The 26,811-nt window shown below is 43.8% G+C and overlaps 3 protein-coding genes across 6 annotated transcripts; 1 reads left to right on the top strand and 2 right to left on the bottom strand.

Moving 5' to 3' along the window:
• Nucleotides 1–1,586: 1,586 nt before the first annotated feature.
• slc30a9 (solute carrier family 30 member 9) lies at nt 1,587–10,232 on the bottom strand. Of its 3 annotated transcripts, none has more exons than XM_069694182.1 (18): nt 10,140–10,232; nt 9,549–9,705; nt 9,245–9,442; nt 8,447–8,494; nt 8,181–8,280; nt 7,871–7,963; nt 7,642–7,724; nt 7,015–7,073; nt 6,406–6,473; nt 5,446–5,604; nt 4,962–5,097; nt 4,424–4,463; nt 4,266–4,337; nt 3,710–3,817; nt 3,364–3,529; nt 2,754–2,883; nt 1,826–1,939; nt 1,587–1,702 (listed from the first exon to the last, which is right to left on the bottom strand). In XM_069694182.1, the coding sequence occupies exons 2-18, from the start codon at nt 9,655–9,657 to the stop codon at nt 1,658–1,660; spliced, it is 1,728 nt and encodes a 575-aa protein (XP_069550283.1). In that variant the 5' UTR covers nt 9,658–9,705; nt 10,140–10,232; the 3' UTR covers nt 1,587–1,657. The 3 variants fall into 3 exon arrangements, with proteins under 3 accessions (XP_069550283.1, XP_069550284.1, XP_069550285.1); XM_069694183.1 differs by lacking the exon at nt 10,140–10,232 and adding an exon at nt 9,877–9,983; XM_069694184.1 differs by lacking the exons at nt 1,587–1,702; nt 1,826–1,939; nt 2,754–2,883 and adding an exon at nt 2,890–3,000.
• Nucleotides 10,233–12,844: 2,612 nt separating this feature from the next.
• Nucleotides 12,845–21,712, bottom strand: gsr (glutathione reductase). Of its 2 annotated transcripts, XM_069694180.1 has the most exons (13): nt 21,548–21,698; nt 20,863–21,025; nt 19,199–19,225; nt 19,012–19,100; nt 18,125–18,194; nt 17,850–17,997; nt 17,655–17,709; nt 17,469–17,568; nt 17,125–17,379; nt 15,877–15,988; nt 15,149–15,280; nt 14,867–15,000; nt 12,845–13,504 (listed from the first exon to the last, which is right to left on the bottom strand). In XM_069694180.1, the coding sequence occupies exons 1-13, from the start codon at nt 21,607–21,609 to the stop codon at nt 13,355–13,357; spliced, it is 1,497 nt and encodes a 498-aa protein (XP_069550281.1). In that variant the 5' UTR covers nt 21,610–21,698; the 3' UTR covers nt 12,845–13,354. The 2 variants fall into 2 exon arrangements, with proteins under 2 accessions (XP_069550281.1, XP_069550282.1); XM_069694181.1 differs by lacking the exon at nt 12,845–13,504 and having other exon boundaries at nt 14,916–15,000; nt 15,127–15,280; nt 21,548–21,712.
• Nucleotides 21,713–22,222: 510 nt separating this feature from the next.
• On the top strand, nt 22,223–26,456 carry LOC138618461 (uncharacterized). Its single transcript, XM_069694179.1, has one exon. The coding sequence runs from the start codon at nt 23,114–23,116 to the stop codon at nt 25,595–25,597; it is 2,484 nt and encodes an 827-aa protein (XP_069550280.1). The 5' UTR covers nt 22,223–23,113; the 3' UTR covers nt 25,598–26,456.
• Nucleotides 26,457–26,811: the final 355 nt, after the last annotated feature.

Here is a 26,811-nt window from a genome sequence, read left to right as displayed (position 1 = left end):
CGAGATGTGCTGTTGCAAAATGTAAAAAAAAAAAAAAAAAAAAAAATAACATCCAAGTCCATGACAGAAGAACAGAAAGCAAAATAATTTAATAAATAATTTCAAATTTATTCCAAGTCCTTCAGCAGTAGCAACATTTCTTTTTATTTAACCAAAAGGGAAGAATATTTCACTATTAACACCTTCAAAAATATATATGCACCCTCCCGTCACAGATGAAATGGCTCCGGCCCACCTCCTGAAGCAGAATAAGACTTTCGCAGGTGTGTCCCATGCTGCAGCTGCGACTGTGCCGACAGCGAATGCAGAACCAAAAGCCCCCCCAAAAAAAAAAAAATACCACCAAAAGTTTTTTTAAAGTACAGTCACTGTATGTTTTAAGCAGATTATTCAGCGGTAACAGAGTAGGAGATATTTAAGGACACGCACTGTACAGGGTGACAGCCTGAATGATGTTTTTGAAGTCGTTGGTGGAACACTTGATGGGACTAGTTTGGTACATTTTTGTCGTTACAGACAACTGATTTACACTCAGTGGAAAAGGGGCAAAGACATTTCCATCCATCCGGTATATCATCTTTGGAACAATACAATCAATCATCCACTGATCAGCTGAAAATCTCACAACGTTTCCAAACCTCGGATTTGGAGAACGTCATCGTTTGTGGCTGGAGAAGGCGAGTGAAAGAGATACCGTGACGTATGACATTTCTATGCTTGGAAGGATGTTTAATCTTCACCTCGTGTAAAGATAATTATGTCCAATAAGTGTTAAAACAAATGTTTGTTTTTTTGATAGATTTGACCATCTTCGCAATATCACGCGAACATGATAAATCAATGTTGCGACACTGTTTTCTAATGTTTCCTGCATAAGCTGCTGCTCATTAAGAGCTGCTATATTCAATCCTACCATACAGATCAAATACAAAGTCTTAACACCATCTAATTTGCATATTTTTCTGTAATAGCAATAAAAACCTATTCATCACAAACTCTTGAGCACCTGCAGCGTCTTCAGTTCCTCACTTATTACGTTAAAAGAAAAAAAAAAAAAATTCTAATAATAGTCTAGCCATGAAATAAGTCTTTGTTTGACTGCGGTTTCCTTCGCACTAATGAAGGAAACACTATCACTGTGGTTCAAAGATATCGTTAAAGTACAAGTCAAGTAAATGATACTGGTCCTGTTCTCGGTTCTGGAGCAGAAGTGTTTGCAGCCGAATCCCGACAACATTTGTGGAGGAATGTGAGTTCAAGCGAACGGGCGGGACACCGAACTGTTGCAGTTGGGTTTGAATTTCTGTTGAAATTCAAGCAGACTAATAACAGTCCTCAGTCTCTTAGCCAGAAACACTCACGCACTCGAATGTGAAAGTGGATCTCTGGCAGGCTGAACTCACAGCATCGCTAAATGGTGATCAAGCACAATCTGCAGCTTGAACGCCGTCTGCGTTTCATCCTTCTACTATTCTACGGTAAGACTTGATGACAGGTGTGTGGGATTGTGTTGTGGTGGTCAGAATGGGAGGCAGATTGTGGTGGAGGAGGAGGAGGCGGGCTCCCCCCCCCCCATCCCCCTCCCCCTTTCACTTTTTGCTCTTCTACTGTTTATCTCGGTACGGCAGGATGTTTCCTCGACAGAGTCCAGTCGGTATTATAATATCTCCAAGTCGACATGACGGACCTCCGGGTTGCGTTGCTATGGAGAAACAAAGCAGAGTTACACACAAATCTGCCTTGCAGCGCTTATAAATTCCGTATGGACAAGTTGTGTTTTTCTTGGCGCACTGTGGCATCAGTGAACAGCTGCCCGTTTCTGCACCTTGAGTTCTTTTTCTAAGCGGTCCACCTCGGCCCCCAGGGTGTCAATGATGTTCTCCCCGTGTTTCAGCATGAAGTTCTCCAGCTCCTCGGGGGTCTTCACCTGCTGAATTTCCTGCACAGACAAACAAACAAAAAAACATCGCTTAGCTTTTGTCAGTACAGATTGTCAACAAAAAAAGCCCAGGGAAACGGGACATTGCTGCTAGAATGAGAGGGGGACTCCTTCGGCCTATTAGGCATTTGACCTCCTAAAGAAGAAGATGATGTTAGCTCTGACTAACGGGGTTAAAATCCTAAACCTCTGCTCACTACAAGAGCAACAACAGCGTGACATTTTTACACACTTAGTATGATTACTAATATATTACAAATACAACTATAAATGGTAGAACTTATTGTGAATGTGGACTCTGAAATGAATAAAATACATTTAACACCGACATTGTAAATGCAGAAAGAAGACACGCAACTATACAAGAGTATATAATCTATCATATATACAGTAAAACGCCATCAGAACCATTTATAGTTATTAAAATACAGTGTGAGAGATTCTGTATTAAAAAAAACCTTCCCTTTAGTATGTATAGCAGCGTACAAGTTCATAAAAGGCTAAAGTCATAGTGTACAGTAAATATTAATAATTCATATGTTCACTTCACCATATCACAACTTAAAATTGTAATAGCAGCATACACCAGAAAAAAAAAAACAGTCACAAGTGTCACATTCTTAACGTATTTGAAATGTTTATTGTTTTATGTGTATTGGACGTTTACCGTCCACACATCACAGCAAAAAGGAGAGAACTGGTTCAAAATTCAATCAAATATGAATAGCGAATAAAAATAAATGAAGAAGGATGTTTTTTTTTTACTAAATATATACAAATATTTATAGCAAAGGGAGTAAACGACAACACTCACATTGAGGATTTGGTCAATGTCTTGTTTTTCCAGGTACGAGCGCGTCACCACTCGACCGTCAAAGTCAACTTCCGCCTTGAAGCGCACTTTACTCAGTCCCATATCGGTGGCCTTCACGTCATGGATTGCCCTGCTCACAACAACACAAAGCGTTTCAGGAAGTCTCCGGTACAGGAGTGCAGAGAAGTCGGCGAGGTAAACGTCACCACTGGATACGGCGGAGGATCCGGCGTTTATTTACGCGTCACTGTTGGAATTAAATGTGCAATTAAAACCGGCTGCGGGACGATTTGTCTCTCGCGGTTGCATGTTCACGGGGACTGAGGCATTAGTCTGGGTGACTCTGCACTGCTCTGTGGCCGTAAAGACAGTTGCATGTCGAGACCAGTAAACACCAGGTGGTTGCTTTCAAGCCTGCATGGTGTTCATTAACATCAGAGGACCCGTAACGTCCTCGTCAGACCACTCAGACCGGCTCACTTGGAAAGGAGTGGAGTCATTACTATTCTATTTTTAGATCAACAAGACCTGGATCATGTTTAGCTGTCGTGGAGCTGTGTGTGTGTGTGTGTGTGTGTGTGTGTGTGTGCGTGTTTGTTCGTTCGCTGACCTTACAGCGGGGTCGTTCTCCAGAAACTCTGTCAGCCTCTGCACACGATCGGGCTGTATGGAGCGTCCCAGCAGGGCCTCTGTGTTGGTGTAGATGAGGAAGGCCGAGACGGTGCCCAGCAACGTGCCGACGCAGATAGAGCCCAGACTGTCATAGTGCGGGTTACCTGGGGGACAATCGGCAGAACTTCGATGAGGTGCCGACATTAAACCACGGACCAAAGTGCAAACCCAACAGGGGCGGGGACATTATCCTGTGGCTCATTCAGCATGTCGACAAGAGAATAATCAAATCGGAGGAGGTGAATCAACAGCCCGACTCGGCATGATCCGTGTCTTTTGTTCACCTGTGAGTGAGGTGAGCCCCATGCAGCCAGACGCCATGATGACTCCTAATACAGCAGCAGCGTCCTCCAGCAGCACCACGTTCGTACTGGGATCTCGACTCTGCATTACTGCACACAGGAAACACAGCAAGACCATATTTACACCTGAATGTTCATTTGTTTCTCATCCACGTTTGTCGTCAGAGGAGCCTCTCCTCTTCATCAGAAGAGCCTCTCCTCTTCCCCTCCTCTCCCTCTTCTCTCCTCCTCCTCTCCTCTCCCTAACCTATAGCCTGACTGTCCTTCACAATATGTAAATCGATGCGGTCCCAGTTTGCACGCAGTGGCATAAAACATCTGTTTCATTTGACTCCAACGGCGTGTTCATCCAGAGTCTTTAGTGAGTATAATGTTTGAAGTGCCATGTCTTTTCCTCGGAGTAGTGAGATCGTTCAGTATATGCGGTCTATCAGTTAAAAATTTAATTCCCTCCCCTGCAGCTTCCGGACATTTCACCTGCAGTTTTGCGTCACATCAGGTGTAAAAGCATTAACGATAAAGATTTCTGCTGTCGTACCATATTCATAAAAAGACACTCCATGATGCTTGGCGCTCTTCTTTATCTCATTGACGGCAACCAGTAACGTGGCTGAAAAACAGAGAAAGACGTTTGAGTACAAGCAAACTGCCGAGTCACAGTCTTCAAAGATGAATTAGTTCATTATTATAACCTACCTCCTTCAGACACCAGAGAGCCCGCTAAAATACAGTAAGCCTGAAACAGAGAGACGTGGCATGTTGACATTTCTTTTCCTTCACATATTTCGAATTTTGGACAAGAGTCAACACCGACACTCACAAAAGGGCTGAGTGTCGTTTCCATATTTTCAATAGTGGTTCTGGTACCAACACCTTGACTTTGATGCTACTTCCTGAATGTTCATGTTTTCAATACCAATCTTAGGAAATCCATTGTAACACAAAGAACACTGCAGCGATAGCAACGCGGACAGGAATGTGGCTAAAAATGATTTTAAAAATCTAATTTACCAAAGTATAGTTAATGCTGCGGCTCATTGATGCTGATAAGATTTACTCCTGTGTAAACATAGCAAAAAAAAAAAAGAAGTGTTTTTAACACAAAAACATGTTAATGTATATGTAGCCAAAGAATGAAAATGTGATCCAGAAAGACGGCACTCTTTTGATGATGGATAATATCGAATCATTTCCGCCGCACCTATAAAAGTTGGAAACCCAGTCCTTCACTCACCCACAGCAAAGATTCAATGGGCTCTGGGTGCAGTAATCCCATGATGCCGTGGTACCAAGAGAGGCCTGCTCCCATCATAAAAATGCCAACCCCGCTGATAAGCGAGGCGATGTAGCGCATGTTAGAGAAGCCGTACCTGAAAAACACAAAGAGGCGCTGTTACAGTCGACATTGAGGCACCATTATTTCATCATTTATAGACACGTGCTCGATCTGCGCATACCGAACGCGCCTTCGAAAAAAAAAGTTTGAAAGAACAAGTCGCATGAGCAAAGTTGTGCAGACATCTTTTAAAAAAAAAATCTTTTTTTCCGAGCCTCGTCCGACAAAATGTCGCTCTAAAACCAATTTACTGGCCCAATTCTGCCCGACGCTTACATTTTGTGGTGGCGCTGTTTTTAATACTACATCATTTAAATTCAATATTCGCGATGACTCAACTTCCCCTCGTCGTCTTCCACGTGTGGTGAAGTGTGATGCTTACGGGTGCCCGGCGTCCGGGTTGCGGACGGACTGGGCGATCCCCAGAGCGAGCAGAGCCTGGTTACAGGTGTCGGCCAGAGAGTGGATGGCTTCTGAGAACATGCTGGCTGATCCAGTGTAGACCCAAGCCAGGAGCTTGAAGAAGAAATTCAACCCATTGCTGAGGACGAAAGAAAAATGAGTAAGTGAAGTGCTCAGAAAAAAAAGTCGGTTCTTAAAAACACAATTTAACGGTTAACAGTAGTTCTGACTGAGGTGGTTTACAGGTTTATCAGGTTGTGTGTACTAAACAGCAAAACACAGCTACGTGATGACGTGAAATATAATGTGGCTTGTGGTTAATCGTTTCCTAACATTCCTAACAACATGCGACAACTTCATTATTCAACTATATTGTTTCTAGGCAGAAATATATATGACGATTCGTCTTATTTTCGAGTGTGAGGCTTCTAAATCATAGATTTTCCATCTGGACTGGACCTCTCCTGTGACGGGCGGTGAACTTATTGACTCCTGCGTATCCTCCCTGTACCGCAAGTGGCTGCACGTGTGCTCTAACACAATCAAGCTAATCAAATAGGCCACAGCAGCGCATGTGATCCAACGTTCTCATGCAGTTCCTATTAAAAAATGTGCACATTATTGCTGGTTGGTGTTAAAACTCCACAGTGCCGGAATATTTCTACATTAAAATCGCAGCGACAGCAAGTCCACGGTTCACACGCAGCGTCCGTTTTGATCTTCTGCTACAAAACTGACCCCCGCCAGGTTTTTGTTCGGCTTCCCGACCAGGTTGCATTAACACTCATCCAGCATACTGCGCGTAGTTCCCCTGCTGACAACAGATACGCATAGTTCTTCTCTCTAATCCGATACCTCCTACTGGGTGCGTTACGGCTCTCCGAGTACAGACGGACTTCGCAGCCAAACCAAACACGCATTCACAAACGGGGCAACTTACATGCAAATAGCAACCATGACCACCTTCCCGGGCCCTTGTAGAAACGTCGTCCTCTGGCCTGATCGAGGCTTTATGAAACATAAAAAGATATGAAATGTCTTGCAGGGGGCCGTTAACAGCAGGTGAAACAGAGCAAAGTGTGTCCTGGTATCTACATACTGTTTATGTTGCTGATTAAAAAAAAAAAAAAAAAAAATTATTAAGAGGAAATTTAAACGCAAAAATACGTCAAATAAATTCCCTGCCTTGTTGTCAGTAATTCATTTTTACGGTAATGTTATCCGACGAGGCGTTCAGAGGGATCCTGTGGCAGAAAAAAAAAGCCAGCCGAGTTTAGAATATACCACGACGTACCGGACAACAGTACAATAACTGAAATAACCTCAGCTTCGTACAAGAGGTGCTCTGGCATGAATGCCAGCAGATAATGACATTGTCATGTAGATGCAGTGACCTCTGTCATGGGGTCAAAGGTCACACAAACACCACTTGGCGTTACCGGGGCCACTTGGGCACGGTGACTTTCTCTTTCGCCTTTAAGCCGTGACGTGGAGAGTCGGTCAGATCGTCAAAGAACATGTCTGACGGCAACCGAATCACAGCGCTCACCTTCGTGTTTCCCCAAAAGTCTTTGTATTCCTTCAACAGCTGCTGATTCCGAAAAATATCTGAAAGTCAACAGACAAAAGAAACCATAAATATTTGACCAGTTCAACGACCAAAAACAGTAGCGGCTGTGAAACAAATCTCTGAAGTTACGCAAATCAAATGTCTGCCCCTGTCACAACGTGGCTTGAACTCGACTCTGACGTTTTAAGAAACAGCGAAACGTTTTGCTTGCTTGCCGTTTGATGGGAGAGTTGGAAGATTGATGCCACTTTTATTTCTGTTCGTTAAACATGAAGCTTCGGCAAGCAAATGGTTAGCTGAGCTTATCTTACATATTAGGTTGATACGCGGTTAAGAAACAAAAAACAGCCGACCGGCTCCTCTGAAGCTCACTGACGAACGCGTCACATTTTGTGCTTAATTCGTGAACTTTAAAAAGGAGCTGGTGGGTGTTTCCGGTCTTTGTGCAAAGGCTGGAAACACCGGCTGCCTGCTTCAAATTTAACAGGCAAACTTAAAAGTGGCAACTCATCAAGCTCGCCGTTAGAAAGAGCGAAGCTTTTAGATTAAGACAAAACCTCACAAAGTTCACAAAGGAATCAAGAGACCACGAGGATGACAACCTACTCTCTTGGAACTCTCTCTCCACCTCTTTCCTGAGGTTTCTCTCTCGGGCGAGCGCCTCATGGCTTCCCCAAACATCCAGCGCTCTTAACGATCACGGAGAGAAACAGCTGGATCAGCAAACATTTGAGAACACATCGGTAATAAAAAAAAAATTTAAAAAAATGGTGCTTCGGGCTACAATTTGTCGGGGAGACGCATGTGTGTGAGGCAGAACGGGTTCGACACTAACTTGGCCTCGACGTCTGACCGCAGGAACACAGTGAAAGCCTCCGTGTCGTCGTGAGGGCTGCGCCTTCTGATCTTCCGGAGTTGCTCCAAGTCACTGTGAACACACGAGGGGAGATTAATCACAACGGCATGCTCACTTATTAGCCCAGAGGAACTCGTGCTAAGGTTGCGGTCGCCCCGCAGCTCAGCTACCTCTGAACAGACGGACGTCGCTCAAGTCGGCTCGACGCGGACGAGTCTACGGTTTCCGTGTTCTCGCACGCGTCAACTGAGTTTATTGTAAAACGTCTCTACCGGTGAAGAGGAGTTACCTCGGTTTGAGGCAGAACTCATTCATGGCTCTGACGGCAGTGATGAAGTTGTTCTGAGTGTATTTGGCTCCATATTCCCTTTTCTTCAGGACCGCCCGAACTGCATGCGACGACAGAGGGAAAAAAAAAAAAATCAATGAGACATGTTCGGGTTTTATTCATGCCACCAAATCACACTCTGAAGATACTGAAAATACAAAGTGATGAAGTGAATCTTATTTAAGGTCTGTTTAAATGCGGAGGACGCTCAAAACGTTGTTCACTACCTTTCACGTGAATCGTCTCGGCTTTCGTCAGCCCCTGAGGAGTCGAATCTATGAGAGCAAAGATTTCTGATCAGACATGGTGCTTGGAAGAAAAAGACTTTAATAAAAAAAAATTAAAAAATGAACTAATCGGATTGGATTCCTGCTGCTTGTGAGAACGCAGGATGTAATTATTCTTTTTGAAAATATCAGGATTAAAAGGAGAAATAGGAAATATTACTGTCAATGTAGGAAATGAAGGTGAAGGGGGGGCAAAAATGGCCCAAGAAATCTCAGGATGTCTCTAAAATATGTGATCAGGGAGCAAAAAACTGCCCCAATGATTGTGAAAAATGAATCATACTTACAAGTTCAAGGCCAGTATCCTAATCCTATATTAAACCATCATTTTATTTTCCTTCATTTCTGTCCCGAACACACACTCTCACATGTGTTACGACACTGAGACAAAGACATCCTGCACCGATGAAGTTTTCCATTTATCTATAAGCTCGTGCGATATACGTTATATAGAAGGCCGTTATGAGCCGAATAAGAAAGTAAATAATTAGAAAATGTCTCCTGCTTCCTACTCACACATGCAGATGCTTTTCCAGACACGTTCGGAAAGAAGAACCGCAGACTTTTCTTTGTAACGGCAGTGGTATGGGTTTTATTTTGTTTTTTAATTTCTCCCGTTGGTGCTTACTGTGTTTGCATTCGTACACATTTACAGTGCCACGCAAAACACTCAACAACACACAGACATCTAAACACCTCAACAACTACCGCAGTGGAACATTTAAGCCTGGTTTTTACCTAAGGAAGCCGGGGTGGCTTTTGAAGCACCAGACAGGACCGTTTCGGCCGAAGGAGGATCAGCTGATGGCGAGTTTGGAGGACCATCTTTACCGCTGCCGGAGGTAGAGTAGTACTGGACCCTGCACGGCCCCGGAGAGGCGACGCGGCAGTCTGGGAGACTGAACCACAAGCTGTGTGTGCCTCCGCTCTGCCAATCTGTGTTAACAACAATGACTGATGAAAGTCTGTATTTCCCCCCCCCCCCACCTTTTAACAAATCAACAGCAGAGCAGAAGAGACCCGTCTTTTGAGTTTTGCTCACCGTGGTGCAGCTGGGGGAACCTCGGAGACCTCTGCGACAAGGACCCCCGGTGCTGCAGCGAGACCCTGCAGAAGGTGTGCCACGGTCTGTGGGCCAGGCAGTGGAACATCCTCGCTGTAGCGGGGCTCGAGGTGCAAGGAACACGCAGCCGGTCTCACTGTGAAGAGGGGGGGGGGGGGGGGTTTAGACAGATTAAACGCCGAGACGGGAGCTCACCGGGGAGCGTCGACCTGCAGCGCTCCTCTGGCTGCAACTAAACTCGCACGTCTAACTTGGATTACGTGTGTGTGTGTGTGTGTGTGTCTCTCAGATTGAAGTGGTTTATCACCCGTCAGGTCAAACAGAGCCTTCGCCGGCCCGGAACACGCCGCCCGTGTTTGGAGCTGCGCCGAGCCGGGCCGAGCCGAGCCTGGCCGGGCCGGGCTGGCTGGCTGCGTGGGAAGCCGCTCACTACGCTAACCTAGCCGGCTAGCACCGTGAGCTACCATCGTTATGCCTCCGCAGGTGTATAACGTTTAAATTCACTCAACAACGACCGCGACGGGCTCGTAAACGCATTGAGACGAGTTTCGTTTCCGGAAAAGACAATACCTTTCTCCGGTGAGGTTTGTTCAGCATAATCTGTTGTCCATTTTGAGAATCTATGACCAAACTGATGGTAACGCCGCTACAAACACACGTGACCTGTGACGCGCCGATGACGTCGAAAGCGTTCTCGTGAGAGCTTAATTGGTTTCAGGGTTTTACAGGAGCTTTTATCGCGATACTTTGTAAACAGCTGAACAAACAAGGTCATTTTAAGTTACAAGTTTTAGCCCCTAGTCTTCCTCATAATGTTGCTTAGTGGTGGAAGAAGCATACATTTGCATTGTACTTTAATAATATAGCGTATCCCCGCTTAAAGTCAACTGTGAATAGGTTATTGTGACCCGATTTTACGTTCATGGGATCAACCAGCTCCACGCAGGACGTGAAAGTATGAAAAGCGTCATTTCCAGTGGCCGACAGGGGGCGCTATGACTATGAGCGAATATTACCACACACGGGTCTTCAGGGCGGAGCTGTTATAAAGTAACGCAAAGTAACGAGTAACGTAAAGTAACGAGTAACGAAACAACGGTGCTCGGCGTAAAAAAAAAAAAATGAAGCTCGGACATTTCCTTGTGTTAGGTTAGGCTAGGTATTTACTTTATTAATCCCAGAGGGGATTTTTTTCGCTACAGCAGCATACAGAAACAATAAGATAATAATGGAACAGTAGAAAGCAATAAAATAGCATTAAAGTTATAAAATATAAAATGCACAGTATATACAGTGTATACAGTACAGTATATATCTCTATATATTATATGCAATAATAGGTGTTACCTGTGCAGGTGTGTTTTAAAGCTGAATATCACGTTTTATCTTCTGAAGCAGAGCTCATCACACTCCTGGTTTTATACACCTTAGTTTGAACTGTGACTTCTGGTGCTGACTCATCGATGACTGTCGTCATTTAACCCATAATCCAACTGAAAATCTACCTGCAGCATTACAGGAAGGATTTTAACTGACTTCCTGTGTTCCTTTACATCCTGTGCTCTTGATTTGGAAAAACAATGTTCGTACCTGATTTGCCCCTTTGTTGTTTCATTAATGTTGCAGTTGTGTAAATATATTTCTGTGACACACTAATCCCTTGGAAAATGGAGGACAAGCTGTTTTCTATCTGATTTTATCTGTTTGCTGAGAAAACATCTATTACTACTTAAAGTACTTACTTGAAGTAACGTAGCAACAAAGTAACAAAACATTGGTACGAGTAATGCAAAGTAACGAAAACACGCTACGAACAGATCGGGTCCAGTCTACATCCAGGACATGGTCCAACCTTACATCCCAGCCCGCTCCCTCCGCTCTGCATCTACCAATCGGCTTGTTGCTCCCTCACTGCGAACTAAGCACTCTACAAAATCACGACTGTTTGCTGTCCTGGCTCCTAAATGGTGGAATGAGCTCCCCACCGACATCAGGACAGCGGAAACTCAGTACATCTTCCACCACAAACTAAAAACACACCTCTTCCGACTTTACCTTGAACAGTAGAACTTTAGTAGTACTTAAAATGGCACTTACTGATAGAACTTTGTAGTTTGGCTTTCTTGAAGAAATTGTATTTTCTTGATGCTTGTTATTCTGGGTTTTGTACCCTCATGGTTGAAATGCACTTATTGTAAGTCGCTTTGGATAAAAGTGTCAGCTAAATGAAATGTAATGTAACGTTATGTTACATAAAAGTCACTAATATAGCATGTTGTCTGAAATATGTCATTTGAAATATAATAAAGTAATACTATAGCATGTTGTCTAAAATATGAAAAAACGTCATACCATAGTATGATTGTTTGGTGATTTTTTTTTGGGAGGAACAAAAAGTTATACTATAGTATGACGTTGTGGACGAAACACTACGGCATGACTTTTTCTTCATATTTTAGACAACATACTAAAGTATTAAGTATTTAAAAAAAAAAATTGGGCTGAAAAAAAATGTCATACTATAGTATGACTTTTTTTTTTTTTGGCCAAAAAAACCTCGCCCACTCGCGACTCCACTAGAATATGACATTTTTCACCGGGAGATATATGTGTATCCACTTTCATGAGTTTTTGAATATGATAAAAAGCCTCCAAAAAGGCAAATCACTTTACGTAAGAGCGACTAATGACGAACGACTAAGAACATTTTTACGAAAAACAATAGGGCTTTCGCACCGATGCTCGGTGCTCGGGCCCTAATAACAAAATCAGTCTGATGAATGTAATGAAGTTGAAGTATAAAGTTACATAGAACATAAATACTCAAGCAAAGTACAAGTACCTAAAATTTATATTTAGGTACAGTACTTGAGTAAATGTATTTAGTTACTGCTACTGCTTAATTATATCATTTACAGTTCAAAAGAATGGTTATTCCAGGGCCACATATATTATCCTATATTGTATATATATTAAGATCAATCCACCACACTAGTTCATCTAGACAATATGCATATACATTCTCCACTTGTCTGATAAACATGAGGGTTACGACACTGTATTGATTCTCCATTAATTAGTTGTCTTTGATACAATGTTGTGATCACAACTCGTTAAACGTGTTTTTTTTTTTTTAGTTATTTAAAAGCAGAACTACAGCTCATACCTGACCCAACCCCATTCAGTTGTGAACACCAAAAGGGTAGGGCTCTTTGAGAGACAATACCAAAAGAAAAGCGCTTAGTCATAGAGGGAGGAGAAAATAATCCCAACACTTAAGAAAAAAACCTGCAGGTTTATTGGATCTTTAGAACAGTACACTAGATACATGTCATGATAGTGAATAGGCGCCCGCAGCAGTGTTTGCAATATTCATGCGACAAATGACTGACAAATCAAACACATACACTAGGGGAGAGGTCTTTTGACTTCCCATGCAATATCTTGACAGCAATACCTGCAGATCCATCACTTCCATTTCACAATCCTTCAATGGAATCCAGGGTATTCAATCAATAATCAAGACCCACAGTACAGTTTAAGAAGCCCATAACTCGGGTCTTGGTCCATTAAGGTAAAAATTAGAAAAAAAAAAGTGAAACACTGCTCACGAATAAGGTCACTTAAATGAGAGAAAAAGGGAAGTATGTAGGTAGTTCTACAAAGCAAGTCGTCAAGCTGATGCGAGACTAGTATGGAGGAGTGACTCTGTCCTGGTATGCTTGTCTGGGTTGCTGCTCGTATAGGGAAGAGAGGAGGGGCGGGGGGGGAAGTTTTTGTTTGCATTAACGCATCGTGACAAACTCCTCAGACGAGGTGGGGTGAATGGCAACAGTCTTGTCAAAGTCTGCTTTGGTAGCACCCATTTTGATGGCCACGGCAAATCCCTGTAGCATCTCATCGCAGCCCAGGCCCTGCATGTGCAGGCCCACCACCTGGGAAAATAACACAGCTCGGGGTTTAACAATACCTGCAGCAGTTTGTGTACACGAGAGCTCAAATTAAAGACACAGACGAGCTCATAAAAAGCTTCAGTTGATGCTTTAAATAGATTAAAGTGCTGTTTTCCGTGCTGGCATGAAAGTTAAATTTTGGGGGGTTTTAATAAGCTTCAGCCTCAGATGTGGCTTAAAATGAATGCTATTTCTTAACGTACAGATCATTTCAAATCTCTAATATAATGAAGATCTCAAAATCGGCTTAAAAACGTATTTATAGAATTAAATGATTGTATCAATTATTATACAATTTAAGTTCAGTTATTTGGAGCCACCAGCATTTAAAATGTGACTTCATCGAGGTTTTTCCCTCCAATAAACACAAAATAAAAGTCCTCATATATTCACAAAAGGTTAATTAAACTTCTCAATATCTCTAAACATGTCTCTTGTGAATGCGCCCATAAACATCTTTCTCCCTATTAATATTAAAACACCTTTTGGGCATACAAACAGATGTAGAGAGATTAAAAATGGATACAAAATGCTATGAAAGCCTTCAGTTTTTGTTTTTTTTAACAATAACTGCAGCAGTTTGTGTGCAGATGTGTCTAAAATAAAGACACTGTCCAGCTCATAAAGAGCTTCAGTTAAAGCCTTGACGAGATGTCAAGTGTCTGTGCTGTTTTTTGTGTTGGCATTAAAATATTCTTTTGTGTTTTACTAAACCACAGCCTGAGTTGTTGCTTATACAGCTGTAAAAGTGGATACAACCATTGAGGTTACAACACAGTAAGAGCAGGACAGATATTGTGATCCTGGTTAGAAAAAAAAGACAACAGACATCCCATACTCAACATTTGATGTATAATGCGCTCTGGACTTTAGAAGCCTCCGTTTCTACAGTTTCTGTGATGATTTCTGTCTGCAGAAGAGCTTGTTACAGTATTGGTGCCGACTAGTGAGTCTAAACAGGAGCCTTTGAACAATCTTGACATTTACTCTGGATTTCTTGGCTCAAACTGGGTTGGTAAAAATAATAATAATAAATGATAACAAAATATGCCCTCTAAAAAAAGTTCTACCCATCAACTTATATTGTATTTTTTTCAACAGTGTTAAGAAGATTCAAATAAAATGTTCCTCCTTTAAAGTTTTAATTATATAAATACGTTTTCAAACAGGTTTTCAGATCTTCATTATCTTAGAAATTCAACTGATGTGTACACTAAGAAATAACAACACAATGTTGTAGTCTTGATTAATACAAGGTTACTAGAATCAGAATAATATAAATTGACTGCGTTAATCTCTTTCACCAAGCAGCTGTTGTCTGGAGAACAGATGACTCCTACGTACCGTCTCCTCCTTGCCCACACACACCAGCTTCATGATGCACTGAGTCTTCCTGCTGGTGACGGCGTGATACATCGGAGTGAAGGAAGTCTTGTAGACCTTTACGTTCTCCTTCCCTCTGGATTTAATGGCCTCATCTGTGACATAAACACATGCAAGTCAGCACTTAAAACTCTCGTCCTGTTGAGTAAATGCAGGATTTCCATTGGTGTAAAACTGTAGTGAAAAGTGCTTCGGCTTCATGGGCCGAGACTGAAACCCACCTGAAGACATCTTTGTACTCACCCTCTGTGAGGCCCACAGTACCGATGGGTGGGTGGCTGAACACCACTGTGGGGATGCTGGAGTAGTCCAACTTGGAATCCTTCTTGCCCTCAAACAGCCTGTGTGCCAGCTTTCTGCCTGCAGCAATGGCGACTGCCCGGACAACATAACATCAGAGGACTCTGAATCACAGTAAATGTCCTGCAAAAACACCTCACGTACAAAAGGATTAAATGCTTTATTCTAAAACCAGAAAAACAGGCGCAAACCAGAACTGCTGCTCCGCTGATACCCTGTTTAAAGCTAAATGTATAAATTAATCTACCAATAAAGATTTCCTTTGAATAGATTTTCTTGGTCTGAAAGTTGGTATGGTAGTTTCTCTTTTTGGTTTATTTAGGTTCAAACCTCCGAAGCACAAGAAACTCAAGGCTTGTAAATACAAAAGCTATATTCCCATAATCAAATTTGACTGGGTAAGAATATCATCCTTTTTTTTTTTTTTTCTTTTGCAATGCTGTGCAGTTATTTTGAGCCACACGTCTCTTGTGAAAGCACCCACAAACACCTTTCTTCTTACTATCGTTGAAATACCTTTTAGACATAAAAACTAATGTAGGGATATTAACAGTGGACACAAAATGCTATGAAAGCCTTTAGTTTAGAAAACATCAGCATCACCAGCCTTCAAACACCCAAACCGGCCAACATGTAAAATGACTTGGGTTATTATGAGTGCTGCTTCCTACCAGGTGTGAGAAGAGCTTTGCCACAGACATCCCCGACAGCATAGAGCCCTGATCGACTGGTGTTCTGAAACTCATCCACCACGATATGGCCCCTTTCGTCTGTATCCACACCCTGACAAATAAAGAGACAGAACCCCTTATACAGTCAGTAAAAACATCAGGATGTATAGCGAAGAAGAAGACAAGACATTCACTTTGAATTGTTTGACAAAATTGGTATTTGTGAACTTTGCTACGACACTACTAAAGCCAACAAACAAACAGGTTTAAGACAAAGTGTTGTGGAGAAGCTCTGCTGGGATGAACAATGGTTTAGAGAAACAAGACAGAGGGTTTTGACCGTTTCCCTTTCTATAAAGTTTTGAAAGCGAATTAGGAGCGAGCAGCTGAGCAGAGAAATGATGTCTACAGCAAGAAACGACTACGGAGGATTGTAAACAGAACAGAGGTCAGTCACAGTCCTCACTTAAACATGCTTTGTTGACCTAAACAGAAGTTCATAGTCAAACAGCTGCTTTTGATGGTCAATCACTGCAGCTGTCTCTGAGCCACAAATAGTCAGAAGAGGCAAAGCCCTCTGACTATTTGACCCAGACTAACCCAGAATTCACTGCTCCTTTAATCTGTTGATAACAGGCCTGTGAAGCTCACAGCCATTTCACTTGTGCCAGAATTTCACTCGTCGCGTCCAGAAAACAACAACAAAGTTGTGCGACAGTTGTCTCTGCTTGTTCCTAGATTATCCCCAATCGTTGGTTTATGATCCCAGTCCTAGTTTATTCTGGTTTATTGCCATATAAAGGTCTTCAATTATGAAACTTTTTCGTCTGATAGTGTGTGAATAGATGTAGTTCTGGGGCAGAGCTCTTTTTATGCTAAAATGACTAAAGACATAAATCCTGTGTCTTTACTACACAGAAATTCTAAATGGTCTGCAACTCTGCTGTTATCTAAAAGGACAATTAAGCAGCAAGAATAAACAAGGCTGACACATTGAATGCTGAACCAAGCCAAAAGCGAACGAATTCCCTTTGCAGACGAACAGTGGTGATAAGCCGTTTTAAATCCAGTTACGGTTTTACTGACGAGTGTTTTCCAGCCTTTCCAGCTGTTAAATGAAATAAGAGCTTTCATTTATGAGTCCATGTAGGGGAAGTGCCTGTTTTCCAGGAAGCTCAGATGTTACATTTCACAGTGACAGCCTGCAGTAAACATCATAGGGTGTCCTCTGAATGGGCAGACTGTTACCATCTCGCCGATGTTCAGCCCCAGCGTGTTGGGCTGCCTGCCGATGGCCCACAGAAGGCAGTCCACTTCCTGGATGGTGCTGATCTTCTCTCCGTCGTTCTTCTTCTCCGGGTCTTTGGTGACGAGCGTCACCTCCAGACCCGTCTCCGTTTTACTCACAGACTTCACCTGAGAGTTCTTCCACAGATCTATGCCAGAGTGTTGCAGTTCTTTGGTGCAGTTTGCGCTTATGAAGGCGTCAAAGTTCCTCAGAACCTACAGAGAGAAAACAGAGACACGTGTTTCTGTGCGGCTGCACTCCCGCGAAACAATCATGCGCTATGATGGTGCGTTTTTCTCCTCACTCCTGTCTGTCGAATAACGAGGGATGTTTTGGACCCCAGGGTGGCGAGAATGCCTGCCATCTCCACTGCAATATAGCCAGCCCCCACGACCACGGTGCGTCTGTCAGGAAAACACAACCGTGAGCTCCAAATGATCCTGATGGTGTCCAACCTGTGTTTACAGAACATATTATATTTCCAACTTACTTTGGCAGGGTTTCAAGTTCAAAGAAGCCATCGCTGGTAATGCCCAGACTCGCTCCTGAAACGAACAATAAACATGATCGTTGAGATTTCATAGAAGTAGCATTATTGTATTATTGGAATTAATTAAAAAAAACTAAAAAAAAAATGCTCAGGAACAGCAGAGCTTCACACAAAGATGATGACAGCGTGTCTTACCTGGAACTTCAGCTTCACTCAGAACAGAAGGATGCCCTCCAGTGGAGATGAGGATGTGAGGTGCCGTATACTTTTTCCCATTGACCTCCACAGTTGGCTCCGGATCGCTTGTAAACCTGGCGTGGCCTTGAATGGTTTGGATTTTAGCCTGAAACGGAGCAGACATCAGTATTTTCTGACCGGCAATTGATCTTTCGTTCCATCTTCACGTGGAAATGGATTCTTTGTGACCCGAGTTGTGACACAATGAAACATTAAATAAAATTTGAACTCACCTTGTCAAGATTGTTGCGATAAATGCGGTTTAGGTGACTGACATACGCATCTCTTTTGGCCTTTAGAGCTCTGCAAACCCACAAATACACACAAAATTGTAAGGGCAGCCAAAGCATTTCCTGTTTGTAAACAGTAAGCAGGGTTACCACAAACACTTTCACAGAAATTAGATGACTGAGAAAATATCTGCTGAAATCTTAGTCTTGTTTTCAGAAAATGTTTGATTTAATATGACATCCCACTGCCTATTCAGATGGATCTTATTGCTGCAACGTACATGGATTGGACAAAATAACAGGAACACATTCCAATTAAAAACAATCAAACTAAACCAAACAGACTAAAGGTGACAAGAGATGTAAATTATTAAATCATCAGTTTCAGAAAAGTTTAAACATTAAAAGCTTCACACAGGCAGCATCTTTTGCATTTGATTTTTAGAGACCCTGTTTCCACCTCTTTATATTTTAATATATACTTTTCCGTGAGCTTTACCAGTAACATGTTGAAATATCTTTAATAACGGTATTGTTCCGGGACGATAGAAGTATGCTGGACACAAACCCAGACTGGCCCACCTTAAACAGGGTTCACTGTATATACTTTTCCTACCTTTACCAGTCATGTTGACTTCACTGCTTTGTGTCCTTGACTAAAGTTGTCTCACGTAACCCCAGCCACTCCTTCCAGAGTTTAATCTCTAACCGTCATCCTGACTCAACTGGCTCATGCACAAAGATAGGGAAGTGAAGCAACAAAACAAACGGAAAGGTTGCACCATGAAATGAACACCGCTTTGTTCCTGGAACAACATGGCGGCTTTCAAAAGAGCTCAATGCGGTTGCACAAAAACATGAAAAATGAGACAACAGTCACTGTAACTTACTCCCAACTGAAACGAACATTTCCAGCATCAAAGCCATAATCACTGTGGTCGTGTAGATACTCGGCATGAACTGCTGCATTCCACATAACCTATGAACAAACATAGATTTTCATGCAGATGAATACATTATTCAGCCTTACGAGTTCAAACTTGACCCATTAAGAGAAGAAGGGAAAGGAACGTTTACCTTCTTGGGGACACAGCCGACATTGACCTGAAAAACAGCAGAGGACAGCAAATGAATCCAGTGTAAACTTGATCAAACATAACAGAAGCACATGTTAAATTATCAAGAAGATACTTCAGAACGCCAAAGAGGTCCGAGCATTTTCTACACACTACATTGTAATATGTGTCGCGGCGTTAAATGAAAACGTAGCTGAACAACAGCCCGGCTCCTGCGTTTCGTACAACTAACGACTACATTTTATAGAAGAAAAAAAAAAAAGACGTCACTCGTGAAGCTCCTTCTACAGTTCAACTTAAAAGATGTATACCTGAAATCACTATCACATTATCAATATCAGGGATGGAGAGTAACTAGTTACATGCAATGCAATTACTTACTGAGAAGAAAATATGTCATCAAACTGCAGTTACACTTCAAAATGTTGGGGATTGCAAAGGAGGAGCAACGGAATATATGCTTTTTGGTTAAAAGCGTGTATGTAGACTATAACATTAATTCTGTTGCTTTGCATCTTTTTTTTCTCTCTCTTTGTACATCTCGACGGGCTCCACTGATTTTGAAGTACCGTTTTTGACCTGTACCCTCGTTTAAAGTTGCACCGTCTTCTGTCTGCCAGTCAAATCAACGTGCACGACAAGGCAGCCGGACAGTTCATGAGACAAGAATTGATTTCATCGCCAGAAATTCAAGAATAAACTGGATTAAAAGGCCCTAACGTTAAATTAGACATCAAAAAGCTTGATGTCACACCAGAAGAAACATCTGCAGGTAAGTTACTGTAACCGCCCAACTGCCCAATTTAAAACATTTGTCAGAAAAGTAATCAAATGGAACAAGTTACATTACTTGGATGAAGAAATTAAAATAGTAACATTACTTATTACTTTTCCAACAGCTCGTATAACTAGATAAATAAATGTAACTTGTTACATTTCAAAAGTAACCTTTCCAACACTGATCAATATCAACACTTTTAGGTAATCAACATGGCACATTTATGCAAAGTCAAGTGATTGTTTGAATTTATCGAAATCAGACAGTAACACAATATAACCTTATCTTCTTTATATATATATAACAACACCTGAAGTGAACACATGATAACAGCAATAGATATGAACTTTGACTTAACTTCTGTTATATTAATTGAGAAGTAAATGCGGAAGGTGGAGATAACAATATAAACACCAACCACGGGCTACATAATGCATTCAATTCTCTGCAACAACAACAACAACAACAACAAAAAACAACTAAAACTAAGGAAGTAGCTCATCTTCCATATATTGCAGCTCCGGTTGCACCAGGACCCAAAACCTTTCAACATTGTAGAACATGTTTCCAGGAAGTAAAAGAAGAGATGCAGGTTTTTTAAACAAGTCAGTTTACTTTTAAATGTTAAGACTGTGGCTGTGTTGTTTTGTCCATTGGTGTTAGCCTCAGGACGAGAGGAGAGCACTTCTAACAAACCCACAATGTTTGTCAAACACAGGGGGGGAAAAGAAAAAAAAAAAAAAAAAAAATTCACAAAAGGAGTCCGGAGGCTTCGCAGTGAACCTGGTAACTAACACGAGTATAAAAGCTGCAGAGGTGACAGTAAAGTGACAGCAGTCAGAGTGGACTTTTTTTTTTTTTTTCCTTTTAAATTATTTTTTACTCACGCAGGTACCTCCGAGTTTGTGACTCTCGATGACGGCGGTAGCCGCTCCGAGCTCCGCCGCCCGCCGAGCCCCGGCCAGACCTCCAGACCCGCCGCCGATCACCAGAAAGTCGAACCGGGTCGTCTCTGGGTCTGATGCCATGCTGCGCCGGGGAAATCCGTGTCTGCGGAAAGACGAGAAAAGTTGCTTTCTGAGGACAAAACGGCAGGGACTTTGCGACCGGGTTAGGTGGATTGATATTGCCATAACCAGGAAGCTCGCAGGCGTTATGTGTGAGACAAACGGGGAATGGGGAGGGTCAAGTGAAAGCCACTGCTGTGTCATTATGAATCGCAACAATGGTGTGCAAATCCCAGAAACGGTTTTCACAATAGTTATGGTGATCCTCACATGAACTAGTACAGGAGGGGTTGGTGGGGTGGGGGGGGGGGGAGCTACAATAACAGGAGTACATCAGGAGCATATTCTGCAACGAGAATCTCAAATGTAAACCTGAATTTAAGGCGTTTTAAACACTTAATACCTGCAGATTTAAAGAGGTTAAAACAAAAATCATTTAAAAAAAAACAACAACAACAACAAAAAAAACCTGCAAGCAATAACGCAACATTTCACAGAGAATACTCACCGGTTTAATCCATTATTTATTTATTTAAAAACAACAACAACAACCTACATTACTCACCTTGGTAATGCCAGTGGCGCTGACGTAGTAGGAAGCAGTCTGCAGATTCGGACAAACAGCATGCTTTTTTTTTAATTTTAATTTTTTTTATTATTAGATCATTTTAATGAGTTGCATCCAACGTTGATCTCCGTCCGGCCACCGTCAGCCGGTGAAGGCCTGCGGGTTGGACTTCATCACATCAAATACAAAAGCTTCAAACCACTTCCTGTGTCACTGGGTAATCTCACTGATACCGACCCGTTTCTATATAAACAGCTGCGACCAAAAAAAAAAAATAATAATAAAATAAAAAAATTAAAAAAACACCCCGTCCGGCTCAAAGCGAAAACTGTCCGGACACGTTTAGGTTTAATGTTGTCGCGGTGGAAGTTGTCAACATTTTGAAGGCGTGGAGAGAAAAAAAAAAAAAAAAAAAAAAACATCGGCGGTGCCCGAAAGCGTTACGCTGTTTTTGTAGCCGATTTAGATTATAACGCAGGTCATCCCAGGAAATGTAGGAGGTTTGAGTTGTGCGTGTTGGAGAATTGCACGGACTCCGCCGCACGGTCCCGTCAAACGTCAAGAAAAATATGATATGAAGCAGAACTTCCGGTCGGAATCTTTTCAAAATAAAACTTCACTCGCGCGAGAACACGCGCGACGACGTCGTTTCGTGACGTATAATAAGCGTAAAAGAAACCACAAACGGCGTATAAGGGTATATCATCAAAAGGTAAGACGGTTAAACAAGGCGGAGTGGCTTGACTTGTTTGTCCTGACTATTATTTTGAAAAGAAGAGCTGCTATTTTCCGGGATTGTTTTTTTTTTTTTTTTTTTGTTGCTAGCTATAACTGGCTAACGACGGCTCCGCTAGTGGAAGTGTTAGTAGTATCACGTCCAAGGAAGGGATTTTCTTTTTTATTTATTGACTTGAAAATACACACAAAAGACCCCCAAAAAACCCGCTGTTTCCCAACGCCGCGGCCAGGTACGTGGGAGGAATTTGGGAAACGTAAACAGTTAAATACGGGCCGTCGTCTCCGCGACCCCCCCACCACCACCCCCTCCTACCCCCCTGTTGTGGTTAGTAACGGCCTTTTCCCCTGACGTTGAAAGGAAGACAGCTCGGGACAGGAGTGGGGGGAAAAAAGACAAATAATAGACGATCGCGTTTAAATCGAGTCACCGGATGGTTAATTGTGTCATGCGTTCAATCCGGGGAACTGGATAATAAATAGCTGCAAGAGTGGAAGAGGTGCATGAGCTTGAGGGGGAAGGGTTTTATGGGCCTCTTCTTCTTCTTCTTCTTCAAAAAAAAAGCCAGCATTGTGCCCTGAAGGGTTCAATCACTGACTTAACTCAATTTTTTTTTTTTTTTCCCCTCTCATCTGCCTTTCACAGAAGGGAAGTGCCTTTGTTGTCAGCTCACGGTTGGTCTCTTGTCTCCTTGAGGTGGAGGGAGGTGGTGGGGTGGGGGGAAAAACAAAAACCCTGGACATCAGGGGACGATGGACGTGGACTTCCCGGTGTAGTTGAATCTGTGACACCAGCTGCCAGATGAGCGGCAGACCTCGCCACTGACCATGAAGCCCGTCAGCTACCAAAGCATGCCGTCGCCCGTGAGCGGCGGACGTCCGAACTTGGGACTGGATTGCGTTTTAAGCCCCTCAAAAGTGATGTACTGCGAGAAATGTGGATTTGCTTCTAAAGACGCTGCCCTGTTCAAGAAGCACATGATCGAGCACATGGGGACGAGGTTTTACTGTTTTTACTGCAACGCGGTCTCCTTCAGCGAGGCGGAGTTGAACGCGCACCTGAAGCAGCACACCTCAAACTACCCGTTCAAATGTCCCCACTGCGGACGGGGCTACATGAGGAGGCTGTGCCTTGTGAAGCACATTGACCGTTTGCACAGTAAAAGCATCAGTCAAGAACCTTCCAAGCCCGGCGTGACAAAGAGTCCACAGGGCGCCGTTTCCAGTGCCTTGGCGAGCGTCCCCGCTGCGGATCCGTCACCCCTCCGGCCGCTCGTTCGGGTGACGGTGCCCACCCCGAGCGCACCCGCCGTCAGACTCGGAAAAGACGAGCAGAGAGGGAAGACGCCGGACACGAACGGGTACTACAGCACCAACGGCACTGTGGAATGTTTGTCCCCTTTGAATGGACTCATTCAGCACAACAGGGCTCTCACGGTTTCTCTGCCAGAGGAAGTGACGATCCCCGCCGGCTGCTTGGTGGAACTTGTCGAGGTGAAAACTGTCAACGGGTCGAAGGAGCTGAAGCTGAGGCTCGTCTCTCAGCAAGAAAACGAGTCCGTGATAAAGGACACGAGGACGGCGGTCCCTCAAAACTCCGCCCTGGGAAAGCCACTGTCGTCCGCGTCAAATCATCCGAACACGGCGAGGCCTATGAGTATGGGCATGTGCACGGTTAACAGCAAACAGTGCGAAGCAAAAGCCGCGACCGCGGAGCGCCCCGCGGCGGTGCCGGTCAGCGTGCCCAACCACCTTCCAAATCAAGTTCGCAAAGAACAGAGTGGCTTTAAAAGAACATCACAAGAAATAATCAACTTGGATTCCCACACCGTCGTCCAGAACAAGGTCGCCAAAAGCATCCTGCATCATGCGAGAGAAGGAAGCGGTGGGATCAGAGTGACACAAACGGCACCTGCGAGCCATAACGCGGCTCCTTCCACCGTTATCTCCAACAGGGCTACCAGCAGGTTGAGCGCCGCCCTGCATCCAGACGGCATGGCAACAAGGGTTTGTCATAAAGTGGTGGATGAGAGGAAGAGTTCAAACCCAGAGCCCTACAAGGGTATCCCACCCAGGAGGGCGAGCGACACAAAAAACCTTCCTCGAGATGTTCCGATGGCTGTGAAGCTGGAACCTGGAGCCATCTCCCTCGAGAACAACAACACTACTACAAAAACGATTAAAGAGCCGGCGTCCCTGAACCAGCAAAGTTTAAAATCAGCTCCTCCCTCTTTGAGCGTTCCCGCAGCTGCCCAAGCGAGACCTCCGGCAATTTCAGTCAGCAAGGACAATGTTGCAACTCAATCTTTCCCACTACCCAGGACTCTAAACAAGCCCTTATCCATCAAAACGCCCGTCCTTTCTCATCACGGCAATTCAAAGATCTCGACTTGGAGCCAGGAAGTCAGATCCAACGAGACGACAAGAGAAGGACACGTGTCAGAACCGCAGAGCTTCCCCGTCATCTCGTCTGTGTTTTCATTGAGTCAACAGCCGGAGGACGTCCAGGGTCCCATCCAGCCGCTGGTCATGGCTCTGCGAGGCATAGTGATGGAGAACAGTTGCGGCAGTACAACTCCGGATCAGTTTACGATGAAGGACAGCGCGGAGGAACGAAAGAAGGTTTCGATACCGGGGGACCGCGCGCAGGCGGCCTCAAAGAATGGAGCCTTCACCCGTGACGCGTTGTTGACGGAGCGGACGAGCGAGTCTGTGAAACTGGAAGGTCAGGACAAGAGTATTCAGCACCCTCCTGCACCGACCCACAACCACGTCCACGTCAAGGAGGAAAAAAATAGCTCCGCTCCAACAGACGGTACGAAATGCAAACGCATTCCTGCTCCAAAGTCTTCATCGGATGAGGAATTTAAAGTCGGCTCACGTGTCGAGGCGACTGCCGATCCTCTGCAGCGCACGGCCATAAATGACCCGGACGTCTCCTCGAAGTTCCTGACCGTGTCTCTGAAAAGGGTGCAAGTGGGAGTGTGGAAAAAAAACAAGAAGGGATTGAAGCTTCGAATATCCAAGTACAAGGCTCAGGTACCCGTGGAGAGCCTAAGCGATTGTACAGTTATTTACCCGATGCCGCTGAAGGTGGACCAGCCGGTGAAACGACCGGGTCCGAACCAGCCGGTGGTGGTCCTCAATCACCCAAAGCCCCGGACGTCCGCGCAGGCGACGAGAGCGGACGCCGTCGCGGACACGGGAGCTCCCGGAGCGGTTCCAAAGTGCCAAATCTTAAAAATGAGGCTGAGCAAAGTGATGGGGCAAAAGTACGAGGTGATGGGGTGCACCGTTGGAGTCTTCCCGTGAATGTATCGGACAATGCATCAAAGGGGCAGACGTTGTACATTGTAGGAGGAAAATAACTAGTATTACAATGAAGAGATGTTAACGTTGCCTGGAAAAAAATATCAAGGTAATTATTTTCTTTATGTGAGGATAAGAATTTAAAAAAAAAAAAAAAAAAAAAACATGGACATCTGAGTATCACTGAACATTGTCTTATATGTAATATATGTAATATTTGAGTGCAATGCAGTTTGATTGCTTTAAACCACGGACTGTCTGCCACTGTAGATTACAGTCGGAAATACACAGATGCTAAGTACTGTCTCAGAAGTTTGAGAAACCAGTAGATCTGTCAAATTAATGCATGCCTTTGAAAAACTTATTTATTTTTTTGTTTTGTTTGCATCGCTAATATGTCATGGTGCATCTGGAACCTCAGTGCCGCAATCTGCAGCGGAGGCAGTGCGCAGATAAATGATGGGTACAAGTCAAACTACACGTGCAATATTTAACTCAAAAAAAAACAACAACAACAAAAACCGTTTCTGTTTGTAACATTCGCACCGACAGAACAGATCCGCTCGTCACCGATGGTCAACTATTCTTTGCGCATTTGAGATGGTCCCCATTCCCGCGACGACAGATGTCTCGTCGCGTAAAGACATCTGAAAAGTCAACATTTCAACACCGACGAAGCTCGACGTGGGAAACGATGACTTTTCGGGTTCGTCTCCCAATATTGTAAAGTCCTAATTTGCATCGCGCACCGAGATTGTGTCGTATGTATTGATTTGACACTATGTTAACGGAACTGAATTGAATAGTAAACTCGCGCAGCTGTCCTGAAGATCTGCCTTCATTTCTAAAGCTCCTCCCGGACACGGCCAGAGAAACGCGGCCTCTCGGAGATCACGGCTCGCAGGTGTGCGCAGCGGGGAAAGTTTCCAGCGGAGCGCCCGGCCACTCTTTGCAAACGCTCGTATTTGGGGAAATGTTTCAGGACCGCGGCGTACGTTTCAGAGGGGCCACGAGTCACCCGTTAAGTTCATCAAACGAAACGAACCGATGGGGGGAAAAAGCTGCTGCGAGGTGTAAATAATGGAACTCGGGCATGCACCCGGATCGTTTTGAGAAACGTTTGGCGGCCGCGCGTCATCTGCCGCGTGAAGTGAAAATGTCCCCGTTGTGCTTCAAACTCGGGAACCGCGGGACGCGTCCGGGTTTACCGCTCCGCT

The sequence above is a fragment of the Brachyistius frenatus genome, unplaced genomic scaffold, assembly GCF_029030835.1.
Source record: "Brachyistius frenatus isolate BFR_SWC_R1_liver_20210118 unplaced genomic scaffold, ASM2903083v1 Contig_17, whole genome shotgun sequence".
Classification (NCBI taxonomy): domain Eukaryota; kingdom Metazoa; phylum Chordata; class Actinopteri; family Embiotocidae; genus Brachyistius; species Brachyistius frenatus.
This window is presented reverse-complemented; position numbering and strand designations above follow the sequence as displayed.

Bases quoted from the DNA above. Each gene is read 5' to 3' on its own strand.
- LOC138618461 (XM_069694179.1), top strand. From the start codon at position 23,114: ATGAAGCCCGTCAGCTACCAAAGCATGCCGTCGCCCGTGAGCGGCGGA.
- slc30a9 (XM_069694182.1), bottom strand. From the start codon at position 9,657: ATGTTCCACTGCCTGGCCCACAGACCGTGGCACACCTTCTGCAGGGTC. The intron at 8,281-8,446 runs GTAGTGAACAAC...CGTCGCATGCAG, and splicing joins CGAGACGATTCACGTGAAAG to TTCGGGCGGTCCTGAAGAAA. The intron at 6,474-7,014 runs GTGAGCGCTGTG...TGTTTCATAAAG, and splicing joins ACTTTTGGGGAAACACGAAG to CCTCGATCAGGCCAGAGGAC.
- gsr (XM_069694180.1), bottom strand. From the start codon at position 21,609: ATGCTGTTTGTCCGAATCTGCAGACTGCTTCCTACTACGTCAGCGCCA. The intron at 17,569-17,654 runs GTAAGTTGGAAA...TTTTCCTGACAG, and splicing joins GAACTTGAAACCCTGCCAAA to ACGCACCGTGGTCGTGGGGG. The intron at 15,989-17,124 runs GTAACAGTCTGC...TTTATTTGTCAG, and splicing joins GGCTGAACATCGGCGAGATG to GGTGTGGATACAGACGAAAG.